The sequence below is a fragment of the Miniopterus schreibersii genome (genome assembly GCF_964146895.1).
Source record: "Miniopterus schreibersii genome assembly, chromosome: X".
In the NCBI taxonomy this organism is placed as follows: domain Eukaryota; kingdom Metazoa; phylum Chordata; class Mammalia; order Chiroptera; family Miniopteridae; genus Miniopterus; species Miniopterus schreibersii.
The window spans coordinates 93,946,989-93,974,595 of NC_138104.1; the positions used below are offsets into that span (position 1 = coordinate 93,946,989).

Consider the following 27,607-nt stretch of genomic DNA (forward strand, 5'->3'; position numbering starts at 1 on the left):
CTGGAGGTGTGACTTTATAAAAAGATTGATATCTATCCAGTGGGTAAAAATAATGTGTATATATAAATATAGGGTGTGCCAAAAAATATATACACATGCTTTGAATAATTATAAAGGAGTGTTTATTAAAATCCATTTCATTTTCAAAATTGAGCTATCAGCTGTTAAAATGTGTATACATTTTTGGGGGAATATATATGTGTGTGTATATATATATATTTGCAGTTGAAAAGCAGTTGAGTAGACTATGTAAGAATCACAGTACTAATTTCAAACACCATGAATATGTTAATTTATGTTAACATCTTTATTGATATCATTTAGCCTTTGATACTTGCTTTGATCAAATCTTAAATTTTTTTCTTTTAGGTAACATTGGTTTATAACATTATATGAGTTTCAGGTGTACAACATTATAATTCAACATCCATCTGTATACACTACATTGTACTCACTACCAAAGTCTAATTTCCTTCCATCATCGTACCATTGACCCTCTTTACCCATTTCTCCCTCCCTCCCCCCCTTTTCCCTGCTAGTAACCACCAATCTGTTGTCTGCCTCTATGAGTTTGTTCTTTGTTTGTATTTTGTTTTGTTTTTAACATTCCACATCTGAATGAAACATATGGTATTTGTCTTTTTCCATCTGACTTATTTCACTTAGCCTCAAGGTCCATCCATGTTGTCGTAAATGGAAAAAAGGTGGAATCCTGCCATTTACTTTGAGCAAATCTTGCTTTAAACTGTCTCACACTGGAGAATGGGAAGCTTTCTCTAGAAAAGTAAGTAAAGGAAAATTTTAGTTTTTTAAAAGGCAGAGTGTCAGATTTTAAGCTAGTTTGGTGTTGCAGTTGCATTCAGCATCAATGCAATTTCGTTTACATTACTCAGTATTATGTGTCTCGTATGTTTTCAGAGCAGTTTGAAAAGCAGTTGAGTAAACTATCTAAGTGTTCATTCTACTGAGGATTACCTGGTATAAATGGGTTATATAATAAGACCATTTACTTCTGTGGAGATCAATGTGTGGTAGATCTACTAAATTTACTTCTGGCCTCCCATAACCCAAAGGGTGTAAACTTATAACTACACGCACAAAAAAGCAATATCTGAGACTAACTCCGCTGACATTTAACACTTACCTTCGAGATGAATGTAGCTAAACACATAAAGCTATCTGAAAATAAAAGAAGGGTAGCTCATAAAATAGTGTTGGTAGGGTTAGGACATTTGGATATCCATTTGGAGAGGAAAAGTTGGTTTCTTCCTCAGACCATTAGAAAAGTAAGTCCCAGAAGGATTAAATAGTTAAATGTGGAAAATAACACTATATAAATAAATATTACAGGAAAAAATAGAAAAATCACTTTGAATTTTTGGAGGGGGTGAAGGATTTCCTTAGTTTGGCCTCAAGGTTTTACCACATTAAAGAAAAACTGGGGAAGGGGAGGGAGAGGTAGAAGAGGGTATATGGGGGATAAATGGTAGTGGAAGGAGACTTAACTTGGGGTAGCAAACACAATCCAATATATGGAGGATGTATTATAGAATTGTACACCTGAAACCTATATAGTTTTATTAACCAAGGTCACCCCAATAAATTCAATTAAAAAAATAAAGAAAAACCGGGTCAGTTTGACCACATAGAAATACTACTACTACTACTAAATTATTGGCATGACAACACTAAAACAATTTTAAAAAACAAATAACAACCAAAGATGTCACAGGGTAAGAACATGTGCTGATTATATAAAAATATTTTACAAATTAATAAAACAAACACTTAAATAGAAAAATAGGCAAAGATTTACATAAGCAGTTTTCAAAAGAAGTTCACATAGAAGCTAGTAAACAAGAGAAGGTGCTTAATTTCTCACTAACTAGAGAAGTATGAATTTTTTAGAGAAGTACATATTAAAATGACAATATGGTGTTATTTTTTTCACCTATCATACTGCCAAAGATGAAAAAGATTGCTAATAGCCAGAGGCTGCAGATGCGAGGCAGTAGGCAATCTCTTGCACTATGGAGGCAATCTAAATTGACTAACCTTTCTGGAAGACAAGCTTGCATTAAAATGTGTTTACCATATTTGACCCAAGAATTCACTTCTATGTAATTAGTCTAAAGAAATAATAATATAAATATCCAAAGGGTGTTGTGTTTTAGTGCTGTATATAATAACAAAACTGGCATGAACCCAAATGTCCATTCATACAATAGAAAAATAGGTGTTTATTTTTAAGGACACACTGAGTGTCTACTGATGGATGAATGGATAAAGAAATCATGGTATATAAATACAATGCAATATTATTCCTTTAAAAAGCAGATCCTGCCATTTGTGACAACCTTGGATGACTCTGTAGGACATTACGCTAAGCGAAATAGGCCAGATACAGATAGAAAAAAACTGCATGATCTCACTGATATGTGGAACCTAAAACAAATTGAATACATAGAAGTGGAGAGGAGAGGGGTGGTTACCAGGGGTGGGGACGTGGGGAAAATGGGGAGATGTTGGTCAGAGGGCACAAAGTTGCAGTTCCGTAGGATAAATAAGTCTAGAGATGTAATGGATGGCATGACCACTCTAGTTAATAATATTAAAGATGGAAATTTGCTGAGAGAGATTTCAGGTGCTCTCACCATACACCAAAAAAAGGTAACTGTTTCACTACACACCAAAAAATGTAACTATGTTAATTAGCTTGACTGCAGTAGTCACACTTCACTATGTATATGTATATCAAATCATTATGTTGTATCTCTCAAATATATTACAGTTTTTATTTAAAAATGAAAGATTAAAAAATAAAGGACAGGCTGTATTTATAGGCATTAACATGGGAATAATACCACAACCTACTAAGTACTTTTGAAAAAGGCTACAGAATAGTATGTGGTGTGGAGTAAGTGTATTTAGTTTACTTACATATGAAAAGTTAGCAAGACTACCACCAGGATAGATAGCAGAGAAGTTTCTCTTGGAGGTGGATGGGACTTTGTTTTAGCTTTTTCATTTTTGTGGTATTTAATTTTTTTTTTTACAGTGATTGTGTATATTACTTTGAACTGTGAAAAGACACTGACGGTTTGCATTTTGAATAAAATCGAAAATTAAATGTAACAGTTTTCCATGAAGTACCAGAATTTTAGACAGTCACCTGGGATAGCTTGGGCTTTGTTTTAATTACTGTAAGTAAATAACTAAGGTAGATAAGAAACCTTGGGCTGAAGAGTCTTCCCAGAGAAGAAAAATGGGGAGATAAAAACCTGTCTGATTTTAGCCCTTTTGAAAGACACTCCTAGCTTTGTCCAGACCAGATTGAAGTGTTGTGCACATCTTGACAGTGGCTTTTTTTTTTTTTTTTTTTGGCAGAGCTGTAATGAAGTTCTTTCTTCTCCACTCTCCCCTTCATTTCTCCGCTTCTTTTTTGTACCCCGTTAAGCAGTAGCATTATAACAAGAACAGATACTTGAGGCCTTCTTCTCAAGGACCTCTGGACACCTTGTTTTGCATGTTCAGAGGCCCAAAATAAATGAATAACCCTTACCAACTTCAGTTTAAGGCAGCTGTAATGATAGCAAGCCTCACCTGAAATGTTGGTGGGCAAAGGCCAGCAGCAGGGTAGCCTCTGCTGCAGGGAAGATCTGTGAGCAGCTGTCATTAGAGAAAGGAGGTTACCAAAAGGTTGACTTCGCCAAGGCCCTGTCTGTCTCCCTTCCCTTCTCCTCTCAATAAATAATCACAGTGCTGCTTTTTGCTGGAGTGTAGGTTCTATGCAGTGGCTCTAAATCAGGGATGCATATCAGAACTTTGGGAAGATTTTTAAAAATTAACATGCCTGGGAAGTACCTCTTAGTGAACTGGCTGGAATCTATGTCATTGTTAAACCTTAAGGGTGAGTCTTATGGAAGCCATAGCTCATTGCAGAAATCTGGAAAGCTTTGAAGACCTGGAGGCTCAGTGGGCCCCTAGAGATGTCTTTCAGGACTCATTTCTTTATAAATCATCTTATAAAAATAATTTTTTTGGTCTTCTCTCCAATAAGGAGTGAGCTGACCCTTCTCTGAAAGCTTATAATAATTCTTGTACATGTCTCAAATGTTACACTGATCTGGCATTGTTATGTCACTAATTCATGTATTTAACAAATACTTATTTAGCACCTACCACATTCCAGGCTATTTTATTAGGGTTTGGTTAGTATTTATATTGTTCCTGATTATGTGTTGTATCCATCCCTGTAGGTACTGTGTTCGTCTTAAACCATTATAATAAGGATTTTACACGTGTGTCTGCCCATCCTATTGCTGAGTTCTGGACTGTGTCTTATTTATCTTTGTGCTTCTAGTGCTTGGCACCTTCCCTGGCATTTAGTTACTGCTCAATGAATATTAGCTTATATTTTTATCCTGTGGGAGTGGGGAGAGCAGATGGTATGTTCTAGGATTAACAGGTCAGCGATGACTATTCAGCACGGCTAGTCCATAGCAGGCACAGGAAAAGGTGGCAGGAGTTGAGACTGAATGGACAGGCAAGGCCAGCCAATGAAGAGTCTTATATGTTATGCCAAGAAATTTGGTTTTATATACAATGGTGAGTGCTATGGTCTGAATGTTTGTGTCCACCCAGAATTCATATGTTAAGAACCTAATGCCCAAGGTGGTGGTATTAGGAAGTGGAGCTATAGCAGGCAATTAGGTCATCATGAATGGGATTAGTTCCTTTATTTAACTTGTTACTTTTTTATTGAATTGGGGTGACACTGGTTCATAAAATTATATAGATTTCAGGTGTACAATTCTATAATCCATCATCTCTACATTGTATTGTGTGTTCACCACCCCAAGTCAAGTCTCCTTCCATGGGATTAGCTCCTTTATAAAGGAGACGCCAGAGAGATCCCTTGCCTCTTTCCATGACTTGAGGACACAGTGAGAGTTTAGCAGTCTGCAAACTGGAACAGGGCTGTCACCAGAACCCAGCCATGCTGGCACTCTGATCTCAGACTTCCGGTCTCCAGGACTGAGAGAAATAAATGTCTGTTTTTTATGAGCCACTTAGTCTATGGTATTTTGTTACGGCAGGCCAAGCTAAGATGGTGATCATTCCAAGTTTTATATGCAAAAGAGGCACGATGGCGGTATAGCTGGGAAGAGGTTAGCAGAAGAGCCATGGTTGGTCATAGGCTTATTGTAATAATCTAGAAGAGGAGATAAAACAGTTGATGGAGCATTTCCACTGGTTTGCTGGGGCTTGCTCGTACCAGTTTGTGAGAGCTAATTCTGTACCTCTCTTCCCAACTCCATGATCAGCGATGTCACATTAGTAGCTTAAAATTGGCCATGGTTGGAGTATTTATATTTTAAAAATTGGCAAGCACTACAAATCAGGGCTTTTCCCCCCTGGAAATCCATTTTACCAATCCATCATTGCCTTTACCTCATTCTAAAGGTCATTTCACCTAGAAAGCCTTACCTTATTGCCATGTCTAGACGAGGTGCATCCTCTGTGTTCTCTCATACCATCCTACTCCATCCACATCCAAACACTCAGCACTCTGTATTTTAATAACCTCTTTACTTGTTTGGATGTCATGCTGAGCTGTAAGCTTTGTGATGGCAGCGGCATGTCTGCCATGTTCACAGCTGTCCCCTGTGCCTATCACATAAATAAGTGTTCGAAGATATTTGATGATTGTGTGAATGAATAATGTCTTATCCCAGTAGTTCATGTGGCAGATATGATCCTACAGCAATTCCAGAACTGGCATATGTACATGGTTGATGCTTTCTCTTTTAGGATAAATGGAATGAGTCAAAATTACAATGTCATTATCAAATGTAATATGCCCTCCACTCTTGAAAGATAATAGAAAGAATAGATCATTTCTCTGATTATAACATGAAAGAAATATATTAAGAAATTATTTTCATTTTGTTCCTTTTCTATGTGCAGTGGGGCAGGCAACATAATAGTAATAGTAGTAGTTGAGACCGTGGGTCTAGATTCTTGCTGCCAAGGATCAAATCCCAGCTCTACCACTCATTCTGTGTGATTTGGGCAAGTTACTTAACGTCTCAGCACCTCAGTTTTCTCATCTGTAAGATGGGAATAATATTAGTGCCTATCTTATAGGATTGTTGTGCGTACTGGAAGACAATACAGGGGTGGGCAAAAGTAGGCTTACACTTGTGATTATGTGAAACATAGGATTTATTTTTGTATTATTATTTGCTATTGCATTATTTGTTTTACAACTATAAACCTACTTTTGTCCGCCCCTGTATATATCAAATGTGCAGAAAGCACTCAGTAAATGTTAGTTCGTGGTGGTAAGAGAAGCTGCGTCAGCAGGACTGGTACGTGTAGAGAAAAAGGCATGATTTTGTTGAAACCCAGACCTGCAATTTAGTAGCATAATAACCTTGGGCATGTTACTTAAGCTTTCTGGGCCTTAACTTTCTTACAGTAAATAGGGAAACTAATAAGTGTACCAACTTCTGGGCTGAACTGCTCGTGGAATGAAGGCAGGGCTGGTACTTGGAGGTGCTGACAAACATTTGTTTCTTTCCGCCTAACCTGTCAACATAATAACAACTACTGCTTATTTTAATCAAGACAGTATTTTATTTTCTCATCACCTCCCCACCCATGCTAATCAGTTAATTTAGTGGAACTTTGGTAAAGAAAAAAATTCATCAACCTATGTATTGAGTACCTGGGAGAGAGAACACACGTGGGTGACTTTTTCACCCTGCAGTCTCCGGGTTCACTTGCCTGCCTGCCTGTCTAGGTTTGTTTACCTTTTCCTGGGGGCTGTTCGTAGTCGCAGGCAATATTCTTATGTCCACAGAATTTTCCGCCCTAGTTTAAATACCTGTCCTAGGTATTTGTGAATCAGAGGCAGGAAAGCCAACAGTCAAAATTGACCGGAACCAAGTGGTCAGCTGCTCCCTGGGACTATGGCATTAACCTAAGTGGCTGATTCTGGAAGCTGATTTTAGTTTTGCCGTGGTGTCCACATCCTCAGTGGATATGGTCATTGTCTCTAGGTGCATCCTTATAGCTCCCATGACAGTGATGACAGTGAGAGCAAACATTGCAGTTGCTTTTTTTGTCCTTATTATACACCAGGAATAAAAGTAAGGAGTTTGGGGCTTTGTCTTGTCACATAATGTAGACTTCAGGTTTGTGAAGAATCCTTTAGAGTCTGTGATCCAGGGGCTGGCAGCATCATATCAAATGACAACTATTAGAGATGCAAATTCTTGCGCTGCACCCCACACCTACTGAAGAATCTCTGGGAGTGAGGCCCACCCATCTGTTTGAACAAGCCCTGCAGGTGATTCTTCTGCCAAAGTTTGAGAAGCCCAACAACCCAGAATCTTGCTAAATCTGGGTGACTTGTAACAAAATGCTTTGAAAAAGAGGCAAACTATTTTTAGCCATGGAAACCTAAAGAACATTGGCTTAGCTTAAATGTATATTGTTTAATTCTTAAAACCCTGAATCACTGATTATTCCCTTCAGATTTTATTTCAGTGCTGCACCTGTCTTTCAGGGACCTTGAAGGTTGTCATGGAATTCTTAAAAAATGTGAAACCTCCAAAGCAAAATAAATTTTAATCTAGTTAAAAGTAAGCCACTTTGCCAGCCTGGCGTGGCTCAGCGGTTAAGCATCGACCTAGGATCCAGGAGATCAAGGTTCGATTCCCAGTCAGGGCACATGCCTGGGCTGCGGGCTCCATCCCCAGCAGGGGGCGTGCGGGAGGCAGCCGATCAATGACTCTCTCTCTCCCCCTCTCCCTTCCTCTCTCTGTAATCAACAGACATATTTTTTTTAAAAAAGTAAGCTACTTTAGGGCATTGCAGTTAAATATGGAGTCATCAGAAACTCAAGAAACAAGGGTGCCATAACTTTGTAAGTTTGGGAATCACTGTCCTCAGTATTGGCCAGATATATTTTATGATTGTATCACTAATTGTACATGCAAACGTGACTTGTGCTGTTGTTTTCTCTTTAAACTCATGCTCAATTGTAATCTGTATAATTATAGTTCTTAATGCAAAAGTGTTTCCCCACACACCAGGAATGATAAATAATTCTGAATGGGACAAATAAATACACAGCTTGCTGGACTTCCATGGTCCAGCTCCTTCTTGAATTAGCTTTCAGTCCTTTGGTGGAATATGTAATGTCATGGCAGCCTGCCATAATGCATCCCAAACAAAAATAACCCATTAGCTGCCAGGCACACCTCCGTTGCAGAGGTGAATGATTCAGGCAGACTTTAACATTGAAAGAAATCTGTTTTTTCCTTTAAATTAACTGAGTGCTATTAAATTTTGCTGATAGCAAATAACTGTTCTCACCATGAGCCCCTTCATTCATCAAGCTTGAAAGGCAAGCAAGGATCTGGAGTGACACAGACAAGAGAACGTAGAAAAAAATCCCCTAAAGGAAGCAATCTTTTATGGCCTTGTAACATGCTGGCCTCCATATAGAGAGATACTGTTGATCGACTCACTGCCCTAGGACAGGCCATTTGAGTAGTTTTTGAGTGCTAAGGGCATAGAGTTACAGGGATAAATTATGGCTTAACTCCTTTCAGAGGGGAAGTATTTTGGAAGCAAAGCATGGTACGCATTGTGGGCACTGGAGAAATGACAGTCTGGCAGAAACCACAAGAGGGACTGGCTTTACCCTTCCTGCGAATGAGATGCTCCTATGACAGGTTTTATAGCTTCCTGATCCTCAATCACTTGTTAATGAAATGGGACACCTGTAGGCCCCCCGTGTTTGCTTGAAAAATAAGTACAAAGATTAAGTGACCTCAGGCGGGGCCATGCCCGGTGAGAGGGCAGAGGAGCAGTAGGATGATGCCACTCTGTGGATGGGGGCGCTCTTGTCCTCCTTGCTGAGAGGTGAAGCCTGAGGAGCAGGAAGAGGTGAGGGTGGCGGGGAGTGGAGACTAGATGATGGCCGCAGGTGAAAGTGGGGGCTCCCGCACAAGTGCATTTTGAGAGTTACTTCTCAAGGGTGCTCTCCTCTATCCTTGGCTGTGGTACAGGCCGTGGAAGGTCAATTGCGAAGGCCTGTTCACGACATTCAGTACTTCTAGGTGGTTTTGGTTTTTTTGGTCATTTTTCTATAACACAAAGTCAACTGAAGTGAAAAATTAAGTGGGCCCCTTTGCTAACAACCTCACATTTCTTAATTGATATAAACAAAGACAAATAGAACAGCCAGGGATCTTTTATTTCATGCCTGTCAATTAATGGGACTCAACATTCTTACAGATTCAACATCTGTGTTCCTATTCAAGCTGTGTGGATGGGTATTTATTACACATTCTTTTAGGGCTCCCTCTCAATGGATGTTTTTGAATTTGGTGACTTGCTATGTGTGACTCAATGGATTTTTAAAATATATTCGTGTGAATCAGCGATGCTTTCTGCAGAAATGAAGATTTTCATGTAGATGATGAAATGTCATCTCAGTGTAGTACCCTGGGGGAGACAGCACTTGTCCCCAAGCGGAAGGGGCCTGGCATCTTGAGCCATGCCTTGGTGATGAGAACTTTCAGTTTTTCCACCCCTCACTCTTCACTCTTGATTGATATTTTAATCCTAAGAAATGACTTTTCCAACTTATAAAGTAAAATTGTTGCCCTTACCCTGGCCTGTGTGGCTCAGTTGGTTGGGCATCACCCCATGTACCAAAAGGTTGCTGGTTCGATTCCCAATCGGGGCACATGCCTGGGTTGCAGGCTCGATCCCCGGTGGGGGCGTGCAGGAGGCAGCTGATCCATGTTGCTCTCTCACATCGGTGTTTCTCTCTCTCCCTTCCTCTTTCTCTAAAAATCAATAAAATATTTTTAAAAAAATTATTGCCCACCCATCCCCAGGTTTTGAACACAGACTGCCAGCACCCTCATTCTTATATGAGCCTACTCAGTCAAGTATGAAGCACCAATGAGAATACACTGCAGTAAGGTTTAAAAAAACTCTCATGTTCAAGAGCAGACATGAGTTTTGTCCTGCAGCCCTGTTGATCTTTGCCAGCTGAAACATACAGCTCTTCATCCTGTCTTGGATTCCAGAAAAAGCTAAAATGCTTCTTGAGTTGTAAAACTCACCAACTTTACTGAGGGGTGTAGTAAGAGAATCTAATTTAAGATCCAAAATCATCATCTGTAATCCATTTTAAAGTGGAATTCTTTTCAAAGAAATTTGATTTTTATCTTTTCTTACGGAAAAAGGGAACAGAATTGGAAAGTAAAGTATTTCCCCCTATCAAAAATTGTCTATAGAAGGTATCCAGGTTGCCTGATGACATCACTGGGGGGATATGGAGAGTGGCAGTATTCATTCTTTTTCCAAACGTACTGTCAGTTTTAGCAGTGCCCTTTTATAGGCAGAAACATGCGTTTTGGTCTTTCTTCGAGGGAGACAGGGACTAAGAATCATTTACTAAATATCTCCATAAATCTGGAATGTGCTCATATTATTTTTCCATTAAGATGGAAATTTAACTAAGTATATGTTCAAATATTAAAATTAACTCATTCATTTTCTCTTTTCCCGTGGCTCTTATTTTCTGGGCTATTTAGGGAAATGCCGATGCTTGAGAGTAAAGCAAAGTGGGCAAAAATCCAAGGGATTAAATTTAGTTCCTGTGGATATCTTCCTACCATAAAATAGTTCCAAGTTAGTTAACTAAATTAATTGAACATGTGCTTATGAAATGGCATTCTCCAGGGAACTGGTAGCGAAGGCCTGGGGTGGTTCGCTTACTCTTCGGAACTGGGTCTCTTCTGCGTCGTCGGTGGGCTTCTGATAAAGGAAGGCAGCCTGGCCTTCCTTCCATTTGTTGGAGAGTTATCGCTGATGAGAGCGTCTCCGCACAGAAATTATCCTGTGGATGCTCACACACACGTGCGCGCGCGCACACACACACACAAACTCTAGATGGTTTCTTCCTCTGTGTGTGTGTGTGTGTGTGTGAGAGAGAGAGAGAGAGAGAGAGAGAGGGAGAGAGGGAGAGGGAGAGAGATCTGCTTTCAGTTTCCATGGAAATAGGCTAAATAAGGACTTTAACAGCAGTATGAGTGTAACTTTTTGCTATTCCTAGCTCAGAACTATCAAGACAAAATGTGAAATCATTCCGGTCCTTTACATTACGAGATCAATGTTGTAACTTGGTACCTGTGGCATGTAATTTTGGATTCAAACTTTCTTTGTGACAGTGATCATCATGCGTCCATTCAGTTAGCCCTGGCCGGATGGCTCAGTTGGTTGGGGCATCGTCCCATAAACCAAAAGGTTGGGGGTTCGAACTCCGGTGGGGAGTGTAAAGGAGGCAGCCAATTAATGTTTTTCTCTCACATCGATGTTCCTCTCTCTCCCTCTCTCTCTTTCTCCCCCTTCCTTTCTCAAATCAATAAAAAATATGTATAAACAAAGAAACCCCACCCACTCCCACCCCCAACAATTGATTTGGCACCACATGCGTAGGTACTGCTTTCTTACTCCCCTCCCAGGCTTTCCTCCTCCGTCTCCATTCAGGTGTTGACCTATAACTAATAACAGCCGGCACTTCCTCCCTCCTGAACCCTAAAAGCGGGCACAAGACCAGAATTCTACAGAAAAGGGAGGCCAAACATATTTTTCTCAGGCCTCTGTTCACTCCCTTTAAGTGCAGGCAAGTAGGTGCATAGGGTGCTTCCTGCTACAATTTTATTTCCCTGTTTGTGATGACATATTAAACTAAGGTCAGGACATGGGTTTTTCTTTTTTCACAGACAGAGGTATAACATGGTGACCGCTAAGCCAAAGAAGGGACCATGTGCAAGGTTTTTATAAGGAGACTGCTGCTGCTGAACAAGCAGGACACCCAAACCCTGTGTGTAAGAAATGAAGTCATAGGAACCCTTCTGATTGCTCATCTGGAAAAAATGGAACAAGGAGAAGAATATGCGGTAAGTGCCGTTAAAGAGCAGGGGGATACCTGGATCTAAAAGGAGAGAAGGTAAAACTGAAGCTACTCCCCTGGCCCACTGCCGTTTTGCCCTTTGGTGTGCGTCTAGGGAAAATGGGGGACATCTGTCAGAGAGCAAACGTATTGTGTAAATAAAGTTTAAAAAAGATTGGAAACCTGTATGCAAAAGTGAAAGCAATAAGTTTGAAATGGTCTTTACAGGTGGAATCTGATACCCAGTTTGAGAGCGGGATGCTTCATTGAACGGTGGGATTTGACCATGAAAGGGTAGCCAACGGAGGATTCGAGTGTTTGGCAGGAGCCTTTCCTGGGGTTAGGGAGCTGAAGTGGCTGGGGTTCTGCAGTCTCTGAATTCCACGGGCAAGTCTGCAGTGTTGCCGTCTGGCGAATGCTGGTCAGATGGAGAGGAACTGTGGGATTGCCAATCATCAGTGGGACGGTTTTTCCTGCTGATTTTGTTTTTGTGTAGTTGTGGGATGACGTAAATACATATTTTAGGTGTCAGAGAAACTCCACTGGTACAAAATATGGGACATCATTGTTTCCTGGAAGAGTCAGGCATTTCTTATTACATTGATTTTCCCTGGACATCTGAAAAATATCTTGACTTTAGGTAAAAAATAGTTTATTAACGTTCCTTGATGGACAAGTGTTTTAACTCTTTGTGGGAGGATTTCCTGGGTGTTTCCGATTCATTCCGCCTGAGCCGGCGCCGCCCGCCGTGGATCGGGGTGCTGTGACTCACTTTGTCAGGCTCCGGGGGCAGTTGCCGCCGTCCCCCAGCAGGGCCTGATGTTTATCTGTCTCAAAGCTGACCGCGCCGAACTCATCATGGGCTCTGGGACTTAGCTGTTCTTTCTCAGCTTAAAAATAACTTAGTGCTCCCAGAATTACCTATTTGCTAGTGTGAAGAAACCCAACTAAATGCTGGGAGATGCAACATAATGTTGGGGTCTCTTGTGGAGAAATAGATAAGATTTCTGAATGCTGCATCAGTGATTAATCTGAATGATAAAATGTGATCTTACAACCAACTGACATGGATACAACTTAAAAATTCATTCTGCCCTGGCCAGTTTGGCTCAGTGGTTAGAGCGCTGGCTGGTGGACTGAGGGTCCCGGGTTGGATTCCGGCCAAGGGCACGTGTCTCCACTGCAGGCTCCATCCCTGGCCTCAGTCCTGGCCCGTGCGGGAGGCAACCAACCGATGTGTCTCTCTCACATCAGTGTCTCTCTCTCTCCCCCTTCCACTCTCTCTGAAAAGCAATGGAAAAAATATCGTGTGAGGATTAAAAAAAATTCATTTTGATTTAGCCAAAAACTTTACAAAATAATATGCAATTTCAGGAATTGCTTTTATTAGCCATGACAATAAGAGAGGGACTACATTTTGCTGTTTAGACTATTTCATATGTAAGAGTGAGGATCGTTTCCAACATCACTAAGTATTTGGACTCTCTTCCCTTTTGTCACCCACTAAAATTGAACTACTAAAGGAACATTAAACTGTTATGACTATTTCATTATTAATAATTATTGGCCCAGTTTATCTTTTTAAAAAAATTTTTAAAAATATATATCTTTATTGATTTCAGAGACAGGAAGGGAGGAGAGAGAGAGAAACAGCAATGATGAGAGTCATTGATCGACTGCCTCCTGCACACCCCCTGACCGGGGATGGAGCCTGCAACCCGGGCATGTGCCCTGACTGGGAATCGAACCTCAGTCTCCTGGATCCTAGGTCGATGCTTAACTGCTGAGCCACGCCCGGCCGGACCCAGATTATCTTTTTTGTTGTTAATCAGCAGAGGATATTTTTTCCATTGACTTTTAGAGAGTGGAAGGGAAGGAGGGAAGGTGGGAGAGAGAGAGAGAAACATTGATGTGAGAGAGACACATTGATTGGTTGCCTCCTGCATGCGCCCTGACGGGGGGCTGGGGATCAAACCTGCAACCCACGCATGTGCCCTTGACTGAGAATCAAACCCATGACCCTTCAGTGTACAGGCTGACGCTCTAACCATTGAGACACTGGCCACAGTGGCACGGGTTATCTTTGATTTTTTTTTAATTGCTTTCCACTTTGTTAAATTTATTGGGGTGACAATGGTTAATATGAACATATAGGTTTTAGGTGTGGGTTTCTGTTACAAGATCTGTATATTGCTCTGTGTGCCCACCACCCAAAGTCATATCTTCTCCCACCACGATATATTAAGACCCTCTTCACCTCCCACCCCCCACCCCCTTCCCTCTGGCAACCTCCACACTGCTGTTTGTGTCAATGAGTTTCAGTTTTATATCCCACATATGGGTGAAATCATGTGGTTCTTAGCTTTTTCTGACTGACTTATTTCACTTAGCATGATATCCTCAAGGCCCATCCATGTTGTGGCAAATGGCAGCATTTCATCTTTCTTACGGCTGAGTAGTGTCCATTGTGTCCATGTCCCACATCTTCTGTACGCAGTCCTCTATCGCAGGGCACTTTGGTTGTTTCCATGGCTTGTGAGTAATGCCGCAATGAACATGGGGTGCATATATCTTTGCAAATAAATGTTTTCAAGTTTTTTGGGTAGTTACCCAAAAGAGAGGTCACTGGGTCATACAGTAGCTCTATTTTTAATTTTTTGAGGAACCTCCAGACTGTTTTCCATAGTGGCTGCACTAGTGTACATTCCCACCAGCAGTGAATGAGGGCTCCCTTTTCTCCACGACCTCTCCAACACTTGTTATTGCTTGTCTTGTTGATTGCAGCCACTCTAACAGGTGGGAGGTGGTATCCTATCTAGACACACTTTTTACAGCTTTGCAACATTTGTGCATTTAGAGGAATGAGAGCAATTTGACCAAGAAACTGTTAAACCCAAGCTGAGGCCTTCCTTGTTTGGGCCTACCATTCAATAGTTCTGCTCACAGCTCTGAGCTGGAGTGTCAGTACGCACCCAAGAGTGGGTGGTTGAATTCTGGAATCATAGACAATAGGAATAGATTCTTGCCAAGTTACTGGGGAGGAATTATGGGTGGAGAATGCAAAAGAAAATGTGGGGTCCTTTTACTTTATTTAAAAAGGTACAGACTCAGGCTCCATAGCTCTCTTATAGGGATTTCTGAACAACTCCATTATTTTCAGCTCGTACTTTCAGTCATTCCACACAAATTTGATTCATTTCACCTTCCCATTAATTACTTTTTTCCTGTCACACTGTCTGAATTTTTGGAACTGTACTAGGGCTTTTCTTCCCAACTCCTCTTAATGTCCACTCTCTAAATGTGAGTGTGTGTGTTAGCTATATGTTTCTGGTTTTGGATAGTTTCTGGTTTTCTCTCAAACTGATGTTTCCTATTATCAGATTGCCTTGGATGGCACCTTCTTTCTTTGAGGTGGATGAAAGATACTGGCTTTCCTATCAAACTAATGCTAGGGATAAATGGCAAATGCCCACTCCTTAAGACTGGAGGTTGACAAGATGGAATGACCATCAATATGTCCTTCCTCCTTCCACCCCGGACCTTGGGAGAGATCTCTGTGGCTTTGGCCTTTGCTATTTTCATCTTTTGTCTTAGAAAATTCCATCAAATGCAGTTTCCCACTATACAGCTGTTAATTAGCAAATTTGTAAATTCCAAGAAACGTTCACTTCTCCAGGTTTCTTTTTTTTAGTGTACTGTTTGGCTGGCCTCAGACATGCTCACAGGAACATATAGAAGGGGAAGGTAGTATTTGTTATGGTTTCCATAGCTGAAGCCCTGGCTTGTCAAACCCCTAAGACATTTTAAATGTACCTCAAGTGTGTCAGGTTATGTTGTAAAAGACAGTGTGCACGGGTGTTATGTTTATGCATGCATGTGTTTATGTGTGTACATGTGTTATAGGTGTATTGAGTGTCCGTGCATTGTGTGCATGTGTGTGTGTGTGTGTGTGTGTGTGAAGCAAAGCCAATGGGTCATTACCATTTTTGACAGTCATTCATGGTCCTGGGAGACATCATGGGATCTGCCTCAGTGATTCTGACCAAGGGCAAGGGCAATTTTCGCAGGATATTAATTTAAAGATTAAAGAGCTGAAAGTCTGAGTCAAACATACTGAAGGTTCACCCTGGAATTTAAGTGCATTGTTTTGCCAAAGAGAATCATATGGGTTTTTCCAAGGATGAGCCTGGAATGGATCATGGAAATGGGTCAAGTCTTTGCCATTTTTTAAAGGAATTAAACAAAACACTTTATAGATCTGTGAAAAGTCTTCCAACTCCACTCAGATGCTACATAGTGGGACTAATATGTTTCCATCTCAATAGAAGGCTTCCCTTGTCATGTCTGGGCAGGGGGTTATGTAAATAGCACTGGTCAACAGCCAGCACCTCCTTTGTGCTTCAGGGAAGGCCAAGCAGTGATTCCCCCGGCCTTGCCCTTAAAACAACCCAGGTGCATTCCATTGTGCCTAAAATTATACCAGAAAAAGCACAGCCAACGGGCACAAATAGTCATTTATTGTCCAACTTCGTCCATTAATGTACACGGCATCTAGCTTATGGCTAGGAGTCAAGAGCACTGGGCTTCTATTTGCGTATCTAAGACACACCTGTCCTAAATTGTAACCATGTCCATGGCCATGATTTCCTCTTTGCCCACTATAAACATTAATGGGGTGAACGGAACACATCCTCTCGTTGGTTCGAGTCAGCTGCTGTGTGTGCTCACACGCTCCTGGCGGATGTCTCGGAATAGGGCTCACCTGGGAGCAGCCCTGCCGAGGACGTGAGGTGCTGCTGCCACGGCGCACGCCTGTATAACTTGGAAACCGGCTGCTCTGCCCGGGTTCTTTAACAGGGCCCACTTCTTTACGTTGGCTTTGCTGGCTCCCCGCCCCATATATGTATGTGTATGGGATGTGGTTACTGTAAATTTGAGGTTATATATACTTTGTTGCAACAGTGAAGATGTGGAAGCAACTTGGCATTCTTTCAACAAGAGCACAGTGCAGAGGGGTCCTTTCCCCAGTCCTGTCCTGGAGAGCATGTTTAGCTGGTGCTGGAACATAAATTGGACAGTGACAATATGTTTGCAGAATAAACAAACAAATGAACGCATGAGGAATAAATGAATGGAAGTAGGCACTTGGCTGGGTATGAAGAAACCAATATTTGGGAGCAATTTTGGCTCCTTAGAGAAAAGATGGTTGAGAAATTCTTGACTGCCCATTAGCCAAAATGAGGACACCAGGACCACACTCCCAACGAGGTCTTTATTAATTTAGGACAGTGGTTCGTCACCCTTTTTGGGTCACAGACCTCTTGGAATCTGATGACAACCATGAAATCTCTCTTTAGGAAAATGCACAAATTGAACATATACACACATTTTTGCATATAATTTATTTTTAGGGAGTTCAGAGTCCCACCCTCCCACCAACTCATTCATGGTCCCCAGGTTAAGACCCCATAATTTAGATACACAGAATTTGGCAGTAAAGTGGCAGGATGGAGAAAGGACTGAGACTAGGAACTAGGAGACTTCAGTTACAGTCCTGTATCTGCTTCTAACTAGCTCTGTGCGTGTAATTTCACTTCTCCAGCTTTCAGTCTCCTTACATTAGAAACCAGGGGTAAGCTTAATTCTATCCAAAGATTCATCTGGTGCCAACGTTGCGGAGGGGAAGAGGCTGGCACATTCCACAGAAGCAGCAATCCTTCCACCAAGCTTCCTCTGTGGGTTGCCTCCTTGGTGCACACTGCTTGCTTTATACTTTGAAAAGAAGCCTTCTTTCCCCACTAGGTAGGCTCCTGCAAACCCTTGTGGTGCTCATTTTAATCTAACTTGAAAAATCTGCACAGAGGCCTTAGCTCTCCGGTCCCCTCACTTCCTCTCCTTGCACGGCGCCCTCAGAGATATCAAAGGGGACTTGAAGCAGATCATCTGGGCAGAAGCAGGCAGGCGAGGGCAGGCTGGGGGGACATCTGACACTGCCTACTCAGGTGAACGGATTGGAGCTCATTCAGTTTCCTCTCTGCTTTCTCCTGGACTGGCACGACACAGAAATAAACAGTTTAACCACCACGGGGAGGAACTCTGCAATGTGTTGGCTGAAGCCATTCTCAATTCTTTGCCAGAGATTCCAGTAGTACTAATTCAGTATCTCCCATCGTGTTACAGCTTTACCGTGCTTTTCAAAAATAGGAACTTCGTTTTCAAATACCTGGCACTTTTTATGTAGCACAAACTTAAAAGCAAATTACCCAAAAGGAATGTTCAAATGTCTCCAGACAAGCCAGGCATAGTAATTAAATAGTAAGTGCCCCCGCCCCCCCCCACTCCCATCCCTAAGTGCCTGTATCCCATTCTTTCAAGGATTACAATCTAACTCCAACATCTGGGGCTTGTGCCCCCGTTACAATTGCCCTAAGTGGTGATCTAGCTGAATTTTGAATGTCCTAAAATGACTAGGATAACCGATTGCATCTTACAAAGCCCTAATCCTGGGCCCTGGTCTGCAAAAATTTACCTCTCTGTAGCTGTGCATCCTGAGCCCCACTGTGGTACAGACAAATTACAAATAATAATGCCTTCAGTTCCTTTTCTATGCTAGGTCTTGCCATGAGTGCATCATCTCACTTAATCCTTCCAGTGGATCTGCACGTCACTCAACTGTAGGCTCTCCAAGGGCAGGCGGTTTCACCTGATTTGCTCACTGCTGTCCCCAGTCTCTAGAACAGGTTCTCGGTGATATTAGGCACTCAGTAAGGATTTGCTGAATTTAAAGATAGTGACTGTTATTATCCGCATTTTACAGACGAGAAAGAGAGATTCACAGACACTACTACAAGCTGCAGGACTACTTTAATAGGATCCGAAGGAATAAAGCCATTAGGAGGAGGGTACCATTTGTGTCCAAAAGGCTCTGACTCTCGCCAAGCCCCCGAGGCGGCTGCCCAGCCCACCTGTTCTTGAGATAGACACAGCTGGGGCTGGAGGAAAGTGGTGTCAGGGTCCCAGAACGCCACTTAGAACAATCGGGTGGTGGCTAGTTACAATAAAAGGGTCAAGGGCCTTGTAGAGAGCAGTGTATTGCATAAATAACTGCAGCCATGGAGGATGGGTTCGGATGATCTCACTTTTGACTGAAAATCGAAGGGGTGAAAGTCAATAGGAAAGGCGGGAGCAGGAGAACTTAACACAAACACCACAAACTAAACCACAGCAAAACAACAGCCAGAAAACCCCCAAACCCAGAACCAAACCAAGACAAAACTTACGAGCTGGAACAACGGAGAGGGAGTTTCATGAGGGTTGTCTTGCTTTCTGTGGAACACATGGAGTCCCTTTAGCCTGAGGAGCCCTTATGCTGCTTACTGGACCATTGCTGGAGTACTAAACAATAATGCCCCGTTTCAAGTATCATGTTCTGTCTTGCAAAGCCCAAGTTTCTTGGGAATTTATGTCTTCTGCTGAGTTTACTCAATGAGAGAATATCACCCTTACCCTGACTTTTCTTTTTTTTTTCCCCTTATGAATGGCCAAGAAAGCCCAAGTATCACAGTTTTTTTTTAAAGTTGACCAGGAGAAATGTTTTTGATGAATGGAACATTTTCTTTGGTAAACAAACACCAAACACCAACTCAAAACCAACCAAATGAGTTTCTTTGGTAAAGTGAGTATTAATGTCTTGGTTGGAATTAATTGAAAAAGAAAACTTTTGCAAGTGTTTGCTGGGGTCATTCCTTCCCTCTTTATAGCAATTGAAAAAGTAAAACTTCATGAAGTAAAGGCAGATTTTACAGGGATGTGATTTTGAGTTACTTCTAAAGTGTCTTCTCCGTGGTGGGGCTAAACTGGGGCTAAACCAGTGCTGTCAGAGCAATAATCAATAATCAACATTAACAAGTAAATAATGATCTAACAAGAAATAATCAGTAATAAATCTTGGCATGCAGAGTCCCCAAGTTAAAAAAAAAAAAAGTCATTCCACAGTCAGAATTTCATAAGCCTTGATTTCAAGTGTTGAAAAGAGAAGTTGACAAGGTTGAAAATTCCCTTCATTTAAAAATACATTATCCCAAGGAATACAGGGGCTCGGTCAAGTTGGAAAACTATGTCGTAAAACAAAGTTCCACGGTAAGTCCTTCCGGTTGACCACACTGAATGATTAAATTCTCAACAAAATCCACTTGATCGGTGTGCGTGTCGGATCAGTTTCGTGGAGTCGTTTGAACCCGGGGTGCCCCACGTGGCCGACACTAAATCAATGGCTGATTTAGAACACACAGTTCAGAAAATGATTTAGCAACATATGATTTAAGAATAGAACCAATCCCCTCTTCAGCTGTGTTTTATAAATAATAGCCTAGTCGCAGGCCCCTTGGAGAGAGAATTGATCGCAGATCTATTACGCCCTTTTTGAGGACTGTGCTTGTCCTCAGATTAAAGCTCCTTATCTTCTAGTTGAGTGCATAACACGTTGGCATGATCACTTAGTGTGTCTGCAGGAGAGATTGAACAAGTGTGTAATGCACTAGCTGTGATCCCCTGCATAGGTTATTTACAACTGTGTGAGCAACAGTACATGAAATAGAAAGCCCAGGTTTGCACTTGGTGTAGTTACATCTGAATCATTTGGGCATTTTTGCTGTTTGTAAAGACAATGACAAATCTAAATCCCAATTACCGAGACATAAAAAAAACAACCCAAAAAAACCAAAACAAAACACAACAAACCCGTCTGCTCTGTGGCCAACAAAGTCCTGTGTTCCTTTCTTGGAAATGTACTTTGAAGGGAGTAATAGCCCTCTTATGAGAAAATCTAAAATTGGCCTGCCCTGTCTCAGGCATGCTAAAATGATAGAAACCCTCTAGTGGTGTGACCCTGGGTGAGTCGCTTCATTCTCCTAGGTCTCAGTGTCCTCCTCCGTGGAGGATGGGAAAGTTGCACAGTACATCCGCTAAGGTCCAAAAAGGTAAGGTGCTTTTGGGAAATGCTTATCGCTATAGATGCCTAAATAAGCTACATCTCTAAAAGGGAAAAACACTGTAGACAGTTGCCTCAGATGTGACCAGCTTTTAGCTTCATTTTTACAGACTTAAAGAAACGCAGGGGTCTGGGGCAACATACATAGCCTCTGCAGATCAAACCGCTTCTGTTTAGATCCTGCAGATACTGCAAGTCAACAGTATAAACATCTAGGCTCATTGACGTGCAGAAGGGCCATGCGGTGGAGTAGACGGGCACCAACAAAGGCGTGGGATGGGGCAGGAAGATGGAAGTGCAGCCAGTGTAGCAGGAAAGTTTGACTGTCTCAGGGACAGATTTGTATCGGTGGTTACATCTTCCAGTTATTCCATCTATCTGCCTTTCAGCCCTTTATCTCCCTGCCTGCGCTTTCTCGAAGTTTCTCAGCTTCGGGACTTGCGCCCACCAAAGCCCCTTTTCTCCTCTGTGTCTCTGAGCAGGCACGTATCACAGCGAAGGCAGGCTGGCACTACAAGTTGGCAGCTACAGCAAATAACCACTTCGGCGTTCATTTCTCTTTCCTCAGCTAGGCGTGGGCAGATTTTGTTTCTGGGCATCCACGCACAAAATGCACGTAGGGCCAGACCACAAACAGCTGTACCAGCTGGCCATTTTTCTGTTAAAATGGAAACAGTGTCTCTGGGTTCAAGTAGACACCTGCTTTTCCTCCGTCGTGCCAGGTATTTGGGTTTGGCTCTGTGGTTTTGGGTACTCAGAGCCTCCTGCCAAGAGCTGTAACTAATAAAGCAGATCCATTTGGTGACAAGCAACAAGATATTCCAAAATAGAATTGCCCAGCTCTGCAATGCTGGAGCTGTCACTGGTTTAAAGGTATATTAACCAAACTGTACAAATGTTAAAAGTATATTGATGGGGGGGGGGCGGGATATGATCAATTCATTCTAGACAACAAAACTGCCTCACCTGGGTGAATTTAGGGGTGACTGAATTTCAGTCCATGGTGATGGCCACTCCACCATGTGTCTGCTCCTGACGTTCTGGCTTGCTTTTGCTGGCCAGAAGTTTCACAAGCATCTCCTTGGGGTGTTGGGGAGCTAGATGAGACGGCTGAAACCTCAAACCACACACACCCTGCCTGGAGCTACTGCTCTGCAGAAGTTCTGGGAGCCTTACTGTTTGAACAATGCTTAAAGCTATTTCTGCCTTGGCAGCTGACCTTTCAATCAGTAGGTTTTTGTCACAATACCAGCAACATCTGCAGTGTGAATAAAATAGGATTCTGCTTGCTCATAAGCTCTCTTCTATTTGATCTTGGTTTAGAAGACTGTAAGTCTCCTAGGGTCTGTGTGTGTGTGTGTGTGTGTGTGTAAATTCTTTCTGATAACAACCTTTTGTTTCAAAGGTTGGAAATATGCAATGCCCATTTCCCCCACTTGTCCTTTACTGTCTTTTTTTTGGGCAATCAATGCCCATTTCTTATCCTTAGAAAAGAAGGAAAAACTTTAAATTTGTTTCCTTAACATCTCATTGCTCTCCGTAAGACCTAGGGTGAAAATATAACAAGCAGACACTCTCACACTGTTGTAATTTGGTCAACCACTCGGGTACTATCAATATCCACCATTTCTACACACTCAATTTCCTCCTGGTGTTCAGGATTTTTCTTCTCTTTCCTTTTTTTCTTAGAGGGTGGCAGGAAAGTCAGTATCACAGGTAAAATGGCAAAGCAGTGAAAGAAGGTGACAAATGCTATTAAAAACAAGCACCTGAACAGTGTACAGGTCAGATTTGAAGGCACAGCTGCGAGAGGAATCAGACCAACAATATAGCAGAGGTAACTCTGTAAAATAGCTACCCCGTGCACTTCCAGGGCATTTTTTACCCATTTAGTTCTTGTAAGGTCCTTGCCCAGAACAAATGTGGATAAGAGTGGAGCACAATTGTCAATTGTGTAGTTAATTCCATAAATTAAGCACAGCACAGAAATGCAGTCTAGTTTGACTTTCCATAATGTCATGAAGCCCACAACTCCAAACTCCACGGACACGACCGTCAGCGTGAGCCAGACGTTGATCATAGAGTCTGCCACCAGGAATGCGGAGAAAAAGAGCAGGAACAGAGCACTGATGCAGGAGTTGTGCAGGGGGGCGCCCAGAGAGGAGGCGTAGCGATCCATGTACACGAAGGACGGGTTGAAAACGATGAACTTCACCTTGGAGGTCACCGAAAGTCTCCTCAGGGTCTCCAGGAGGTCGTAGAGTTCTTCGCGGTTCGTTTCCATGGTCTTGGCCACCAGGAACATCCTGGAGGCCACCACGTCAACCTCGTCATTGTACTTCTTCGAGAAGATGATGTCCTCTTGGAAATGCGAGAACTGGGGGGCTCTCAGGAAGGAATTCCTCAGCATGTCCGTGAAGTTTTTCTTGGGCAAGCCAGTGGACACGTTGAGCTTGCGAAGGTAGCCCAGGTAGCTCTCGAACCAGGAGATGCGCACGAAGCCCTTGGTGTACTCGAGCACGTCCTCCTGCACGCTGGCGTTCCAGTACTCGATGGACTCGTATATGTAGAAGCCGATCACCGGGCTGTAGTTGCTGAAGTACTTTTGCTGGGCAGTAGTGTACTCAATGGTTTGTGTCGCAGTCGCCACGATGTTACTAAGGTCTGACCCTTCACTGACCTGCAGATAGCCCATTAAGGCAAAGGAAATATAAACAAGGTAAAAGAGAACTACAAAAGGCTTGACATAGGTGTTGGTTATCCAGTCACAGTAATAGCGTTTGAGGAAACATACCAACAGGTGACTCTCGTAAGTGTTCGCTTCGTCGCCGTCGCTCGTGGCCTCGCTGAACCTGGCCGTCAGGAGAAACCTGTACCATGCAGGCTTCTCCTGCAGCACGTCGGGCTTCGGGACTTTTCTACAGAAGAGACTATGCTGGTAATTGTTTTCTATGTAGCCAGTGAACACCAGGCTGGAACCGTAAAACGAGAGTACATAGAGGTAGTTGAACAAGACTGCAATGCAGGAATTGCAGCAGAAGATCCTGGCTGCCTCGATGTTTGTGAAGGGGCTGGCCCCTATGCCGAAGGTGACCAGGTACATGGCAGTGGTGAGAGAAAAGGAGAGCATGGAGTCGGCATAGACCTCTGCAGTTCTCTCTTTAACGTGTTGGTCTTCTCTAGTTTTCCTCCAGGAGGACAACATTTCAAAAGTCCCATATAATCCATGACCTGAGGGGGGCAGAAAAAGACCAGATGAAAAGTTCGAAAGACTGATCTCTTTAAAGAGAGGAATCGGCTCCGTCATGGGCAACTTACAGGGTCAAGGGCAACATAACCAGCCCTAGTGGGACCGGTGACGGTAGATGCCAATGACTTCTGCGGGGAGAGAGGCCGTGTTTTGGTGAACCACAGATGTTAATGGAGAGCCAAAGGGCAGCTAGAGGAGCTAAGATGTTCACGTTCCCTCCTGGCTTAAGAGAGCTGGGCGGACTTTTGCCTATAGAAAGCTGAGTAGACTTGTGCCTGTGTCTCTCGGGGATTGTGTACATCGACAGTTTAAGGTGTTGGTGTAGCTCGCGGAGTGTCTGCTTCCCTTGGTTGGTGGAACACTCCAGAGAGGATGCCTGGCCACTCATTGAGTGGCTTGCCATCCCAAGTCTGGCTAGAGGTCAGCGAGGAGGAAGGCAGTGGGCAGAGGGCTCTGAGTTATATCTCATCTCATTTAAGTCTGGCCACGTGGAGGGCTTTAGGGAGAAAGAGGCACTGCATTTAAATTGAGCTTTCACAGGGACCTAAATCACATTCTCTTTTATTTTTCCTTCCCTAAGTATCAGTGCAGGAAGCAATAAATCTGCGAAACAGACGGAAGCGAGCACAGTAGGAACAAGTTTGAATGAGCAGGAAAAATGAAAGAAGGAACGAGAGTCATATGAACTCTCCCGGCAATTGATCAAAATTAAAATTCACGTTGAAGGTTTATGGCTTGTATTTTATCTGCAGGGATCTGTTTGACCAATTTTTGTTATTCAAAGATGACGAATCAAGCAGGTGGTGACTCTTCTGGCTTCTCTACACTATTTGGCAATGGCTCTGAGGGAGAGAGCCAGCTCAGTAACCTCCTTCCTTAACTACACAGGCCTTTGCCTCCTGGGTTAGTATTCCAGTAACGCTGCAATAGTGGAGGTTCAGCAAATGCCCATGTCGACTCCATTTTACTGCCTGAGACCAGATCTACCTTGACTTCTCTCACCTCTCCTGGTTGGAGCCAGACACTTGCCCCATGGGCCTCCCTGGCGTCCCAGGCCACTGTAACATTGAAAAGCCCACCAAAGTGACCCATCATGGCTTTCAACAACCCCTGTCTTGGCACTGGCACCAACAGATCTAATTTTCTGCTTCTAGGCCTTGGCATATTCAATCCCATTATTGAGGATAATAAAATCTTTACCCTGTGGTACAATAGTCTTGTTTTTAAAAAGGAATTTAAAATCTCCAGCCAAGCGTAATGCTGAGTGAAGTGAGTCACTGTTATGTTGTGTATACAATAACTGAGCGCATGTCTTCCCTCCCCTCGTGCCCAAGCTGGTATTTATATCCTTATTGTGAAACCTTGGCCTCAAACCCGAATCCCCATTTTATAGTTATTACATAGGCCCGTTTCCTCAGAGGGATTTGGCATTTGTCTTAATTTACTAGCCATCGTTTTACAGCCACTTTTAGAGGTCAGGTCGAAATTGTCAATTTGATAACTAGCTCCATGGCCCCTATTAAATTGGAGGCACCGAAACTCTCCATACATGAAGCAAAAAATGCCCTCACTGACTGGCAGCCTGTTGTTAATTATGTTTTAGATAGTTAGCATCTAGTCTCAGGAGGGAAAGCTGTTAAGTCTATTTCCGCTGTGTTGTCAGGAAGGACCAACCGACCTTTGGTTAAAAGTAATAGATCCCTTGACAATGAAGGTAAAGGAAGATTAATATCTCTGAGGCATCTGCACCCTGGGGAAACAGTATTGATCATTTCATCTAGAGCCGTGTAGAATAAGTTCCGATGGGCAAAACACAATTTCGAGTTTCACTGAAAATGGCAAATGGAAGTGTTCTTTTTTACAGTATTTCCTTGTTAGAAACAAACAAGTTTTAAAACAGGGCTTTAGTACTCAATCATTAAACATGGCAAGAAAATAAGGAGGCATATAGAAATATATGAATTATCCATATAGTAGAATTTGAATGGAATCTGTTTTACACACCTTTCTTAAAAATGGTGTAATGTTTTATAATGACATTATCTGACCCTGATTAGAAACTACAATAAGAATCCATTTTGCCTGGCCGGTGTGGCTCAGTGGTTGAGCCTCAACCCATGAACCAGGAGGTCAAGGTTCGATTCCCGGTCAGGGCACATGCCTGGGGTTGTGGGCTCAAACCCCAGTAGGGGGCGTGCAGGAGGCAGCTGATTGATGTTGATGTTTCTCCCTCATCAATGTTTCTCTCTCTCTCCCTCCCCTTTCCTCTCCGAAATCAATAAAAACATATTTTAAAAAAAAAATCCATTTCTTACCTTGCTGTTGAATAATCTTAGAAGCTAATTGAGAAAAGATATTTGAACTAACAGAGCTATTAGGTGAAAAGGGTGAGGCCTGAGGGTCCAGAATGAAAATAAGCTCAAGGAAAGGTAGAAGTAGGTTGTTTGCTTGTCTCCTGAGTTCTATTGCTGCATTTTAAATGCCTTGTCCTACAGTTTACTTTTATTGAATCTTAACTCTTTTCACATATGCTCTTTGTTCTGGGGCAGTTCTAGAGTGAATTCTGATTTTATTCTTAGGGGCTTTTGGACACTATGCCTCTCCTTTGTTCCTCTTGCTACAGGGGTGTGCATGTAGACACAGAGGCCCGAAAAGGAGGCCCTGAGAAAGAATCTGTTCTACTGATCGTTGCTAGTTATCATTGGCCTTGCCCGCCCCCCACCATTCCTGATAGGCCAGGATTGTTGTTCCTCAAGCCACACCTCACTAACAGATGCCTTTACCTTAAACCCCGACCTGGAGTTTTGCAGTGTCTTAGAAGAGCTCTTTGGATTTCAGGGACAGCTGCCTACACCATAACTGGGCCTCCTTGCTGAAGCTCAGTCAACCAGGGGAGGGTGAGTGCCAACATAGCTGCAGGTGCCTCCTGGGATTAACAGCCTGGAGTGCCTAGCTGGCAGTAGACCTCATTCACAGCTGGGTATTGATGTTGGAGAGGATCTGTTACCCTAAAGGAGAGCTGAACTGTAGGCCCCCATTTCCTGACCTGTACTCAAGGGGGGACATATTCCCTGAGCCTCAGGACATGAAGAATGCCCTGCACCCTGGGATGCCTGCTCTGCCCATAATTATAGCCACATTCCATTTGGTTTTGGCCTTCCAGGGTATCCTTTTAAGCGCAAACCCACCTGGGACACTGATCTACTGAAGCAGCTTCCCTTAGGTCTAGGGAATGGGACAGAGAGTAGAGGTGAGGCAGCAGTGAAGAGGAAACCAGAGGTAGGTGGGTTTCACAGGGACAGACTCCTTCATGCTTTTCCCTCCAGCCAGCCTGGGCCTTGTCTTTTATAGCCACTGCAGAAAGTGGGCCAGTGGCAGT

At 42.8% G+C, this 27,607-nt stretch overlaps 1 protein-coding gene across 1 annotated transcript in view; it reads right to left on the minus strand.

Annotated features, from left to right (window-relative positions):
• Positions 1–17,248: 17,248 nt before the first annotated feature.
• PTCHD1 (patched domain containing 1) overlaps positions 17,249–27,607 on the minus strand; it is a gene marked incomplete at its 5' end in the record, with an annotated part of 56,112 nt that continues 45,753 nt past the window's right edge. Inside the window, one exon of the mRNA XM_081124880.1 lies at positions 17,249–24,209. Coding sequence (XP_080981006.1) covers positions 22,555–24,209 — 1,655 coding nt within the window. The 3' untranslated portion in view covers positions 17,249–22,554. The remainder of the gene's footprint in view (positions 24,210–27,607) is intronic.